This window comes from Embiotoca jacksoni, unplaced genomic scaffold, assembly GCF_022577435.1.
Source record: "Embiotoca jacksoni isolate LCO1_2020_lvr unplaced genomic scaffold, fEmbJac1.0.p SCAF_26, whole genome shotgun sequence".
In the NCBI taxonomy this organism is placed as follows: domain Eukaryota; kingdom Metazoa; phylum Chordata; class Actinopteri; family Embiotocidae; genus Embiotoca; species Embiotoca jacksoni.
In genome coordinates this window covers 1885213-1899239 of record NW_027185377.1, presented here as the reverse complement: position 1 = coordinate 1899239, position 14027 = coordinate 1885213, and the positions used below count along the sequence as shown (strand labels likewise).

Below are 14027 nucleotides of genomic sequence, written 5' to 3'. Positions count from 1 at the left end.
AAATATTGAATAAAGAAAAACAAATGATGATGAGAACATTTCCAAAAAGCTTTCGGGACATTAGCTCACCGGCGTTCTTCCTGAGGTAACACTGGTGGCCAAAATGGTTTAGCATATTAGCATCAAAATTTTAGACAAAGGGGGCCGCAGCTCGCCTCACTTCCTTACTTTAAAAGGACTGCACCTCTACAGGAGGCGGGATTGAACCGCCAACCCTGCAATCAGTGGACGAGCTCTTTTAACACCTGAGCAACCGCTGCTCCAAACCGATGATTAGCATGTAATGACTCCCTGGTTTAATCTGTAAATCAGCAGAAAGGTAAATCTGACACGTCGTGGTTTCAGAGAGAGTTATGTCATGTAATTATTTCAGAGTTAACGTGAGAGATATCCGTCTTCTCTGATTTATAACTTCACTACAAAACCGCCCGTGTGCTTCACTGTAATAAAAAAAGCTGTAAATGCTTCCGTGTTTTAGAGGTGGTTTTTTTTAATTTTATTTTATTTTTTTTTATTCTGGAACAAAACTCTTCAGGTAGAAATTATGGAATGTGTTTAAACCTTTTTCTGGAAAGTTGACGAGAGCAGCACGACCGCACCAAGCTGAGAACAAAGGAAGAAACGCACGACGACAACGAACGAAGGAACACGACGACCGGGCGGCAAAAAAATAAAAAAGTACCCGAAAAAATTAAAAATTCTGAAAATGTAATAATAAATTAGCACTCGAGTCCGCCGTTCGCTGGAGGTGAAATCCAGCTCGGTGCAGTCCGGCGGCGGCGACGCCCTCCAACTTCTCACTGATGATGATGATGATCACAGAAAAAAAACTGAAAGTGTGCCAGCAGGAATACAACATGAAACAAAAGAAAAGAAGAGTGCTGTACATTCAAACCCAAACGCCACAGATCAGCTTGGTCACGTGCATCTTTTGATCCACTAACCTCTCATTTTCACAGAGTCTGCAGTGTCCTTGTCGTCGTCCCCCCGTCCCCATCCCCGTCCCCGTCCCTGTCCTCATCCATTTTCTCCTGAAAGTCGGCGTAATGTCCCTCCTGAGGTTTTGGAGACTGATGCAGCCTCTCTTGCTCTCTCGCCTTCGCCCCAGCGCAGGAAAGTGTTTCAGCGTCCTCCAGTGATGTCTCAGAAAGGACGACCACGCTGACAGCTGGAGTTTTTTTTTTTTTTTTAACCCAAAACTCGTATCTGGGACAAAAAAAAAAAAAAAAAAAGAAGCCGTTTTTTTTTTTTTTGCCATCTCCGCCCTCATAGCGACGTGGACTGCTTGATGCTGTGGAAGCTGACCCGGGAAGGTGACGTGGGGATGGACATGGCCTGGGTCATCCTGGCCCGGATGGAGTGCTGCTCCTGCCACCGGTGGAACCGCTTCCTCACAGCTGAGCGCACCTGTCACAAACAAGCAACCCCAGGAATTCAGAACGAGGACGGTCGGCCGGCCGGCTGATTGATCGCTCTGCTAATCTGCTGACGATTTCACTCATTTATGCTGACGCTGTGGTTTACGTTGCATCTTTGTTTGCTGTTAATAATAAACAATATTTGATCAGAGGCCTCCGGAGATTCACTGGATGCCTGCTAACAGTCATTAATTTATCACTACGGTTTGTCATTTGTTTTTCTATTTGACATTATTCTATTTTTAATGTGTATTTATGTATATTTTATATAGTTTAATTCTTTTCTTTTTCTTCCACTGCTGGTTCCTGCTTAGATTGTTCCCACAATGTTAAACTCCATCATCATCAAAATTAAATATATAATGCATATTTTAAATGCATTAAAGTCAACATAAAAGTAGGAATGTTAAAAATAGAAGTGCTACTAAATAAAACAGTGTGTACAAGGTGCCTGACTTCACTGTCTTTTCATTATTTCTATTACACGTTCAACAAATTAAGAAACAAATATACTAAAAACAAATCAGATTTCATAAGAGATCTAAAACAGCCAAGTAGAAAGCAGAAGAAGTAATAGCGGAAGTAATTATTAACAAATTCCTTAATAATTAGTAAGTAAGCATAAACACAAAGATATTGCATTAAAATCATAACTTATTAATGAATGAAATACAAAAAGCGAAGATTAATATGGAGATCGAAGTGATGCACTTTTAGTGCCAAAGATCTGAAAATACTGAAGTCAAAGATACAAAAGCAACTTTTGACATGATGTAATTTCTTTTTAAACTCATCCCTATATTTAAACTTTCAATTATATTTTCTGTAAATTCTCTCAATTCATCATCTAAGTTTTGTTTAAAATAAGTTAAAATTATGAAAGAAATTCTAAATAATGCAACTAAGCAAATTTATCATGAATTGACTTCCATACAAAAAGTTGCTTGCCGTGTTTAACAGAAATTATAGTTCAGATTTATACATTTCATATATTTTGTAAACAATCTGTGGTGACAACCCGCTATGAATGATTAATGATGCTTAAAACATGCTTCTCTGCTCTGCAAGTTAGAATTATGCATTTATAAAAAAGAAAGAAGTCAAAATAATGAGTTTCAACTGCACAAACGTGACAAAATAAAACAGCTGATGCCTCTTAAGTCTTACATTTTTCATAATTAAACTTGATGGTGATTTAAACTACACTACAATTAGAAAATGCTGTTTTTCTGGCATTAATTGTCTTCCGTAGGATTTGTGTCTCCACCAGCTCCGAATATATATTTCACACATTTTGTAAACAATGTGCTATAAATCACTTTAACGATGATAAAATCGGGCTCCTCCATTCTCCTCCGTCCACAAATCAATCACCACCGTGTGTCCCACTTCTTGTCCACCTCCGTAATCACCGTACACTTCGTTTTCTCTTAACCTAAAAAAAAAAAAAAGCTGATCCACATAAGAAAACACCACAACCTCAATTTAACACACTATAATATCTGACATGTCAGTTCATCAGCGCGCTGACCACCGGTGTCCTCCGGCCCAGAGAAAGATGGTTTAATCCTCGACACACATGTTTTTGTACTAAATGTTTTGCTTCCTCTCCTGGATGTGACCGCGGGGATCCGCCGCTCATCTGTTTCATTTCTTCACCCTGCTTCTTTTTATGTTTTTTTCCTGCAAGCCTCTCAGCCGGTAACAAAATGCTGAATCAACATCCTCTGCGAGCTACACATGCTGGTTAAGCCGCTCGTTGGAGCTACAACACGGTTCATGATGAGATATTCATTCATCATCGCGGTGTGGGACACTAACGAAATGTTACGTCACATGCTGGTCGAAGGAACAAACCTGCACGATAACGATTCCTCTGTGAGCTGAAACATCAGACTGTGATCCGGCAGTCTTTCTTTTTTTTATCTTTATGCCCCGTTTGTGGCTCAGGTGGCACGATTATGGTCTATTTAGCAATTAGGCTGTTGATTGAAAGTTTGGAGAGAGCACTAGGGCAGTTAATCTAAACACTTTGAAGCACCGAGTCGCCCCTCTGAAGCTAGAAACCAATTAAACAGACTCACAATCTTATTTTCTCAGTCAGCTCCCTGTGATGAGTAATGAGGTCCACGGAATTCAAATAGTGCTGTTATCTTTTCTTTTTTTTTTACAAGTTACAGATTTTCGGACTATTTTTGTTCTCAGAATCAACCATAATCTGTATATAAAAAAAACTATGAAAAGTGAGGCCATAAACTGCAATACCACCGAGGGCCACGAGGGGGTTGGCTTCAAAACACCCTCCGGCTCCATAGACTCCCATTACTTAATAATGATCATCCAATTCACAATTTTCTTAGAAAAAAATATAGTTTTTAAAAAAAAAATGCTTTTGATTTACTTTGAACCAGCTAAAATATAAAATTAAACATAAACTGCCTGCTAGGTTAGGTTAGGTTAGGTTAGGTTAGGTTAGGTAGTTACTTTATTAATCCCCGAGGGGAAATTTTAATTTAGCCAGCCAGCTTGCTAGCCCCTGTGGCTTCCAGACGCCGCCCATGTTGCCGTTGCCTAGCAACGTTGTTCTTAACTACGGACGTCTAACATTGCGTATTGTTGCTTTAATATTATTTATCATAACACCTGCTTCAGTTCTGTTGTGTGTTATTCTGCAGCTTTTAAATGTGTAAACAAAAACAAAAAAAACAATCACGTAATTGTTTGTGTTCGTTAGCGGCGAGGAAACATCTGGAGTGTGCAGAGGTGAGGAGGATTGACAGAACATATAATTTGCCTTTTTTTTATGGTGCGCTAAAGCAACAGACACTTTGCACGTGTTACTTGATGTAAATACAGTGCGTTCGTGATTTATACGACTATTCACGCGTCATTTTACTGAATTTAAATCGAGTTTAAATGTTTCAACACAGGAAAAACGTCCTGCTGCTACACTACACAAAAAAAAACACACGATACAAATAACAAATCTACCACTAATTCTACACCATCACACATTGCAGACACGAAGCAGCATCCCTCCATGTGAGCGTCCTCCTACTGCGGTGCTATTTCGAGCGGGTTTCACTCCTGTTTTTCTCTACGACAACAAATTAGGGCTGACGTTGTCATAAAGCGTAGAAAGTGATGTCACTTATGCCGGCACATGACAAATCTTAATTGTGCCCCGAATGAAAGTGCTTCGAGCTTTCTCACTTAATTCCCCCACCCCCCCCTCCTCCACCCACCCTCCACCCCGCCACAATAAAACACAGTGAGAGACACCAAAAAAAGGAAATTATAGAAGAGGAAAAACCACGAACATCAATAACGTGAATGTGCTTACCTCACTGTTTAGGAAGCAGTAAAACACGGACACAAAGAAGCCCTGCGAGAGAGGAGGAGGGAGGGGGGTGAGGGGGTGAGGAGGAGGGGTGGGGTGGTGGTGGTGGTGGTGGTGGGGGGGGGGGTAAAGAGAGGACAAACATCATCAAAAAAAAGGAGGGCATTCAAAACATCGACGCCCTGATCCGATTTTAATCGCATACAACGACAGCTTATCACACACGTTCATTCAATCATCTCCGCAGTGTTTCTGTGTCGACTCATCACAATTACTGAATCTAAAAAAAATAAAAGAAATAAAAATAATCCGCCCACGCCGAGAGAGGACATTTATTGTGTTGGATGAATCGTACCTGGAAGGACTCCAGGAAGGAGTTGAAATATATGAAGACGATCTGAGAGATCTCGTCTTCTCCCGGGTTGACGAAAAACAGCATGTAGGTGATTCCTAGGAGAGGAAGGAGGACCAGCGTGGCCTTCACGGCTTTCCTGCAGAGGAGATGGAGGAGAGATGGAGATGGAGGAGAGATGGAGGAGCGATGGAGGAGAGATGGAGATGGAGGAGAGATGGAGGAGAGATGGAGATCCGCCGATCGAGAACAAAACATGAAAGATTTATCAGGTGTGTCGCTGTTCTTCTTCCCTGCAGATTATAAACTTATCCAAAAACAACTCACCTGTACTGGATCGTCTCCGACGTCGTCGACGCTCGCAGTTTGGTCATCAGGATTCTCACGATGTTGAAGAGGAAAATGAAGTTGATCTGTTGGGGGGGGGGGGGGGGGAGGAGGAGGAGGAGCAAACACGCCAACGTGAGAGTCTTTACCGTTTATCGCTAAATGGCCGTCACCATCATCTTGTTTTTTTTCGGAGCCAGAAGTGACCGTATTTGGACGAGCTGGGGAGGAGTTAGGACACTATGCCCCGCCCACTTATACCATCTTTGAGGCCTAATATCTAATGAATGCTGGAGATATTTCAAGAAGGAAACACTGATCAGAAGGGAGTTTAACAAACGACGCCATCATGACTTTGACTGACTTTGTATTTCAGGAGAGAACTTGATGCCTTTTTTTGAACGGAAGTCAGAGGGGTCTTTTTTTTTTTTTTTTTTTTTTTTTTTTTTTTTGAGGCAGCCCCTAGTGGCCCTCAGTGGTACTGCACGTTAAGACCCTTCCACACATGCTTCAATCATCAAACCTTGAGACTAAGAACATTTCTATTAATAATCTACACGGCGTGCTCCGATAAAGAAGACCCGCCCCCTATCTTGATATTAAAGGCTCAATCTAAGGTAAAGAAAACACAATAATTCTTAGTTTAATGAAAACATAACCTTGACTATAATATTTAATTTCCGCCAATAGATCCTCCTCAATCCTAAAAATCAGACCTTTAATCCCGTCTTTCTTCTGTAGTTCCTGCACTCTGCGGTTTAAACTTATCATAAGGCTTGAAAATAAGACAAAGTACCCAATAATTATACAGAAACATGCATCTATGATAATAATAATCAAACATAGAGATAATAGAATAGCACCTCGCCTTTCTGATATTAATAACACCTCCCGTATTTACTTACAGTACAAGTAAAGGATGTGTTTCAGCTGCAGGACGATGATGTCGACCCAAAATAAACTACAGTGTGTGTCTGTCTGTCTGTCTGTCTGTGTGTGTGTGTGTGTGTGTGTGTGTGTGTGTGTGTGTGTGGACGGGGTTGAGGAGCATGTCGCCCGGCGTTAACGGCTTCTGAGCGGTGGCAGGAAGGAAGGCACCGAGCTATTTCAGGCGTTTGGCTAAACAGAGGGACTCACTGGCAGCTGGGGGGGGGGTGGGGGGGGTGTATATAAAATAACAGCAGCCCAGACAGACGCACCGTATTGGCAGTCTTTCAGGGACCATCATGCACTCTGCTGGTCTTCACTCACCTCCTGCTTACTGCTTATGCCAGATTGGTTGTTTTTTGAGCAGGACGTGTCTTTTTACGGCCGACGTCACGGAGAGTTCACGGAGACACCGCGGACGCTCCGGCGACCCGCCGATGATCCCGCAGGTACTCAGCGCCGAAGAGATAAAGGCCCCGAAAAAAAACTTGCTATTGTGAGCAAGACCTGGACGGGGGGGAGTAGCGGAGATATATTAAAGGAGGCAGATGTGTGCTTCGGGGGAGAGGAAGGCACGAGAGACAGACGAGAGCCTCTCGAGGAGGAGACGACGTTTTCAACTTATGGAGTTGAAGATTCGCTGTTTTTCAGACGAGGACGGGAAGGTCACTCGTCCACCGGAGAGCCGGCGGCGATGGAGCTGTCGAAGCTCAGCGGGGAAACGGACTAACTGCCGCGGCAACGGGAGTTTCTGCTGGTGGAAGACTTTTAAAGTACCGATACGACACTGTAAAATACTGCACTACGAGTCCTACTTCAAATCTACAGCGTCATGTGGGACTTTTACTTAACACACACAAGGATGATTAAAGCTGCCATGACTGGCAGGTCAAATCTCTGCATCTCAATCTGGTGTCTTGGTGAGACGTGTAATGAATAGAGGGACACACTGCAGACTATAAAAGGTCAGATATGAAACTCTGAGGCCAAAGTGACACCAGAAGTTTTTTAAAATTGTGGTTATTACAAGAAAAATGCAGTGAAGTTGGAACGATTCAAAATTACTTAAACAATAATCAAAATAGTTGTTAAGTACATTTTTTTTTGACAATTTACAAGTCAATCATTCTGGTAAAGTGCATCATATTTTATAAAGTCTTCTTCAGGGTTGCAGCTATAGTTGCGTTACTCAAATCCAAAATAAAAGTTAATGTATGGAAATGTTCTATCTATTATCTATCTATCTATCTATCTATCTATCTATCTATCTATCTATCTATCTATCTATCTATCTATCTATCTATCTATCTATCTATCTATCTATCTATCTATCTATCTATCTGTTTTTTGTACTGCATAGACTAACCCCAAAATATTCACTTTATCATGTATGACAATGAAACCCATCAAATCCTTAATCTAGAACCATTAAATCTAGAATCTAGAACCGATCTACAACCATCAACTGTTGGCATTTGTTCTTAAAAAGTGGGAACTATTTTTTCACATTTAGTTGTAAAATTTCGTGGGTCAGAAGTATAAAAGTCCAAAGTAGGTCAGATTTGTACTGAAGACCGGTGACAGTGTCGATGAACTTCTTTTCCGTTCCAGCGCTGGGCCGAGGTCAAAGGTCATGCAGCTGAGCCAGGAGGGAGTCAGACGAGAGATGACTAAAAGCTTGTTACAAGAAGTCCCTCGGCCAATCTCTAAAAAACCTGCAGGATCTTTTGACAAGAGCCCCGCCGAGGGAGGGGGGGTTGGAGGGGCGTCGCAGCAGATTGTTATCAGGGTGAGGGAGAGTCACAACAACACCACGGCCTGAATGCTGAGGAGGTCCGGTCTGGGTTTTTTTTAGGTGAGGTTAGGTAGTTACTTTATTAATCCCAGAGGGGAAATTTTTTCGCTACAGCAGCATACAGGAAGCAATAAGATAATAATAGAATAATAGAAAAGCAATAAAATAGCAGTAAAATAGCAGTAAAAAATATTAAATATAAAATGCACAGTATATACAGTACAGTATATATCTATATATATTATATACAAACAACCAAGAAACACAGACAACAGTGTTATTGTTATGTGATGGATTTTACCAGAGGTGAGTTATTGTACAGTCTTATTGCGGTGGACAGGACTCCTGTATCTGGAATGATCTCCTGTATCAGGAATGATCTCCTGTATCTGGAATGATCTCCTGTATCAGGAATGATCTCCTGTATCAGGAATGATCTCCTGTATCTGGAATGATCTCCTGTATCAGGAATGATCTCCTGTATCTGGAATGATCTCCTGTATCAGGAATGATCTCCTGTATCAGGAATGATCTCCTGTATCTGGAATGATCTCCTGTATCAGGAATGATCTCCTGTATCAGGAATGATCTCCTGTATCTGGAATGATCTCCTGTATCTGGAATGATCTCCTGTATCAGGAATGATCTCCTGTATCTGGAATGATCTCCTGTATCTGGAATGATCTCCTGTATCAGGAATGATCTCCTGTATCAGGAATGATCTCCTGTATCTGGAATGATCTCCTGTAGCAGGAATGATCTCCTGTATCTGGAACGATCTCCTGTATCAGGAATGATCTCCTGTATCTGGAATGATCTCCTGTAGCAGGAATGATCTCCTGTATCTGGAATGATCTCCTGTATCAGGAATGATCTCCTGTATCTGGAATGATCTCCTGTAGCAGGAATGATCTCCTGTATCAGGAATGATCTCCTGTATCTGGAATGATCTCCTGTAGCAGGAATGATCTCCTGTATCTGGAATGATCTCCTGTAGCAGGAATGATCTCCTGTGTCTGGAATGATCTCCTGTATCAGGAATGATCTCCTGTATCTGGAATGATCTCCTGTAGCAGGAATGATCTCCTGTATCAGGAATGATCTCCTGTATCTGGAATGATCTCCTGTATCAGGAATGATCTCCTGTATCTGGAATGATCTCCTGTAGCAGGAATGATCTCCTGTATCAGGAATGATCTCCTGTATCTGGAATGATCTCCTGTATCTGGAATGATCTCCTGTATCAGGAATGATCTCCTGTATCTGGAATGATCTCCTGTATCTGGAATGATCTCCTGTATCAGGAATGATCTCCTGTATCTGGAATGATCTCCTGTAGCAGGAATGATCTCCTGTATCTGGAATGATCTCCTGTATCAGGAATGATCTCCTGTATCAGGAATGATCTCCTGTAGCAGGAATGATCTCCTGTATCAGGAATGATCTCCTGTATCAGGAATGATCTCCTGTATCTGGAATGATCTCCTGTATCAGGAATGATCTCCTGTATCTGGAATGATCTCCTGTATCAGGAATGATCTCCTGTATCTGGAATGATCTCCTGTATCTGGAATGATCTCCTGTATCAGGAATGATCTCCTGTATCTTTTAGGCCATTTATTATCACTCCAGCTCGGCTGGAAAATTAAATCCAAACTAGACGCAGATGAAAGAGCTTCAGTGAAAAGTGACAACACAGATTTACGGTAATTAATACCTGATGAAGTATGAAAATAAAAGCGTGAAACCGTCAGAGAACATTTCAATGTGTCGGAACATATATTATTTGGACTCGGTGGGTGTTTTTCAGGCCCAGAGTCTGGGATGATTCCCCCAAAAAAGCTGCAGAGTCACCAGAGATTTGAAAGTTGAAGAGGAAAAAAAAGAAAGAAGTGTTAGGCCGTCACATTTATCATCGCTGAGAGGAAGAATGTGTTGGGTTTTCCAGCTTTTCACGCCTGCCAGGCACTTCGGAGGCATAATGAAGACTAATTGTACGGGCAGCTTACGTCAGACCGTTTCTGTGCTGCTACTGAGGGACCAAAAGTAATGAATAAAAAAAGAGTCTTACCACCAACACCAGAATCATGGGACCTTGGTAGATGTAGTCGGTGTACACGCCTGCTCGCTTCCCAAACCAGCACCTGAAACATCAACAGAAAGCGGTGAGTCGTGCTGCGCTCTGACAGGCAGGTGTATTTACATTGTTCCCTTCCTCCTCGGTGTGCGTGTGTGTGTGTGTGTGCGTGTGTGTGTGCGTGTGTGTGTATGTGTGTGTGTGTGTGTGTGTGTGTGTGTGTGTGTGTGTGTGTGTATCTATGTGTGTTGGCATTCGTTTTACTAATTTGTGCTCGGGGCTTTAAGCACATGCCTTCCTGTCAGTGATTTACCAAAAATATGAATTACACAGCGCCCCAGATAATCTCAGCCAGAGGTGAGAGATGCTTTTAAAACTTTTAACCCCTTCATCTCTGAGAGGACGCAGCTCTTACAGAAAAATAAACCCGTATGTGAAACCTTTAGGATTACATGTGAAACCTATGGTGGTATATGTGAAACACATGTATATTCCCATGTGATACCTACGGGGTTACATTTGAAACCCATGGTGTTATATGTGAAACCTACGGTGTTATGTGAAACCCATGTGAAACCAATGGAAATAATGTTAAACCTACAGTGTTATATGTGAAACCAATGGAAATAATGTGAAACCTACGGTGTTATATGTGGAACCCATGTGCTTTGCCATGTGAAATCCATGGTATTACATGTGAAAACCACCAAATCGCGACAAAAGAAGATAAAACAAATATGCGAGACAAATCAAGTTCACATTTCCAAACATGTGATGCAAATATTTTGACAAAACTGTCCATAAAAAGTATAAAAAAAATCAAATTAAGTGGGCAAAAAAAAATTCTGTCATGCTTGATATCATTTATTAACCTTCGTGTTCGTCAGCGCTCACGTTGCTGTACTTCTGTCACAATCTGCAGTGTTCATGTTTTTTCTCACACATGGAAACATGTGTTCTCACATGTTGTAGTAACATGTGATCACGCGTGTTTCTCGTGGAAACGATGTGAAACGGCGGCGCGTTCGGCGACGGAGCCGCCCGGTACCACAGGGACTAAAAACAAATGGATGTAACGTTTGCTGTGCTTCGATTGCGTTGCATCACATCTGGTGGAGAGGTTTTCAGAGCAGGTGCTGACTCATCGTTACACGACTGTCGTTTACTCCCTAATTGAGAATAAACGATCAGTTTTTCATCCAGAGATAAGAATACGGAGAATTATTTTACTTTCAAATCCTCCCGACCGTCTCTTATTTACAGAGCCCGAGGTCGCTTGTTTTTTTGACCCTCACAGCTTTGCAGCTGTCGCTGACTAAATGTGGGCATGTGGTTTTTTTTTTAGGTGGAATTTAAGAAAACAGCAGCGGGCTGAAGGGGTTAACCCTTTAAGATACCGCTCTCTGGAAACCTACACGGAAAACTTCTGTCATTTTCCAGACATGAATCAGACGTGTGGGGCTGCGCAGATCAACCCGATTTCAGATTAACACTTAAACTGTGAAATAACAGCAGAATAACATCGAGGTAGATTTCCTCATTTCCTTTCAGTACGTCGGACTTCAAAGGAGCTCCGGTGCCGTTCGACAAACTGCCAATAAATCCCACGACATTAAAAAGAAACATCTCTCTGTGTTTTCCCACCAGGTTCTCGGTTTCAGTCCCGCTGGTACCGGCTGAGGATGAAACTCTTCAAAAGAGTTTTCAATCATTTTAGAAATTTCACCCGTTTGTCGACATTTTACTTTGTGTCTCTTTGTGGATGTTTTGAATCTGTTTGGAGGCGACTGACAGCTCCTGTATTCTTCTTGCATGTTTTTGTGACGGTTTTACTGTTTTTCATTTTGCATCTAGTTGTATTTGTTTTGAGTCCCTGTCTGGAAACTTTGTGGTATTTTGCACGTCTTTGCAATCATTTTGATTTGATTTTTTTGCATCTCTTTCTTTGTACAGATTTTCAGTTCCTTTATAGTCAGCGGCGCCTCTTTGTGGTTATTTTCCAATTATTTTGTATCTTTGTATTTGTTTTGTGTCTGTTTGTGGACATTTTGTGTCTCTGCAGACTCTTGACTTCTCTTCTTGGAGGTTTGGTTTTGGTTTGAGGGCCATTGGCACCTTCTTGTAATTATCTGATATCTTTTTAGGACTGTTTTACATTTCTTTGCAATTGTTTACATCTGATTTAATTTGATTTGTTTGCATCTTTTGTTGTTGTTTCTTTGTTGTAGCTTCGTACAAAAAGGAGCGGCCTCCTTTCCTCCCGGGCTCCTGGGCCGGAGTCGGTTGGCCCTTTCAGAAACTCGGAGCTTTTCAGCATCTTTACAGTTTCTCACCGCTCTCATGTTTTCAGCCACGTTGGGTAGATGTTCCAGCAAAAAGCTCGACAACCAGCTCAGCTCAGCACCAAGCGTTATTTTAGCTAAAAGCAGGTGAGTGTTTGTCTTACGTTGGTCAGGTGGACAGAAACGTGGTAGAAAACACACAGTTTGCGAACTCAAGGCCGAAAAAACATCCATTAAAGCCACTTTAAATTGGGTTTCCAGTCGTTACAGCTGGTTTCGCCCCCGTGGACTCGTTCTCAGCTGCTAACTGGTAAAACAAACTTCTCCAGTTGAATTTCTCTGGCAGCAGGACGGCGGACGCGGGGTCGAACCAAAATAAATCACAGCCTCTATGTTCGTGGTAATGAGGGAACATGTCAGTCACAGCTTCTAATGGTTTCTGGACAAACGAGGAGGCTCGACGGGCACAGACGAAAGGGATACGTGAGGCTTTGGGGTTTTCAGGTTTTTAGTCTGTTCGGGGGAAGATTTGCTGACTTTTGTTCTGTTTATTCAGTCAGAGCACAACTCCAAAGTGCTGAATCAGTTTTACTCTCGTCTAAAGTGAAAACCGTTGGCAGTGCTCGAGTGTAATTAAGAATATTGTACAGGGCCAATGTGATTACGGCGGGCTATAAATAGACATTCATCTTCTTGATGTGATCAGTTTTGGCTTCACCTTCATCCTTTTATAACCGGTGCAAAGAAAAAAAAAGTAGCTAAAAAGAATCGGCTTACTTTTCGTTGTCGTAGTACAACTTCCCGATGGCCCACGCCACGATTATCGGGAACGGTATACCTGTGAGGCGGGAAAAAAAAAAGAAGAAGAAAAAAAGACAAAGTGACAGATTTGATTTCTTTCATCTCTCTCTGCTATTCAAATCACCTAAACATCTCTCCAGGGATTTCCCCGCTGCAATGTCAAATCCTGGTCTCTCTTTTTCGCAGCGCAGCACCGGCGCCTGCCAAAGCTCTGTCAGAAGCAGGCGTTGCGTGCGTGCTGTGATGTGCAGATGCGAGCCAAGACGTGTCAACCGTCTGAATGTTTCTTTGTGAATGGAAGAAAAAGCTGGACGACGGCTGACGGTGATGCGGAGTGATACTCGGATTTACTGACTTATAGAAGTTTAATGAAGCAGACAAACAGCAGATAAATGACACCAACGGGAGCGCGGAGGTCTCGTTTAAGTCTCTGGAAACGTTCCACTTCATTAGCGATATATTCTGTCATTAGTAAATAGTGCCGAGTCGGAGGAAAAACTAAATCTCCTTTTAGCGCCCCGGATTAGGTGAGAAATTCAATTTTTCGTGTTGTTTTTTTGCCCCCTTTCTCTTGTGCCCACCTCGCCGGCTTAATAATAACATTTGCGCTCTCAAAGCCGGGGGAGTCGAGGCGAAAGCAAAAGCACGGAAAATCGTGATCTTATTTACTTTTTTTTTTTTTTTTCACGCGGCGTTCTTGAAATGTGT

General features: G+C 42.1%; 1 protein-coding gene across 1 annotated transcript in view; it reads right to left on the bottom strand.

Moving 5' to 3' along the window:
- Nucleotides 1–1259: 1259 nt before the first annotated feature.
- LOC138204646 (corticotropin-releasing factor receptor 1-like) overlaps nt 1260–14027 on the bottom strand; it is a 50170-nt gene continuing 37402 nt past the window's right edge. The window contains exons 9-14 of the mRNA XM_069160012.1: nt 13296–13356; nt 10231–10303; nt 5438–5523; nt 5114–5249; nt 4762–4803; nt 1260–1407 (exon numbers count right to left, since the gene is read on the bottom strand). Of these exons, the coding sequence (XP_069016113.1) occupies nt 1267–1407; nt 4762–4803; nt 5114–5249; nt 5438–5523; nt 10231–10303; nt 13296–13356 (539 nt within the window). The 3' untranslated portion in view covers nt 1260–1266. The remainder of the gene's footprint in view (nt 1408–4761; nt 4804–5113; nt 5250–5437; nt 5524–10230; nt 10304–13295; nt 13357–14027) is intronic.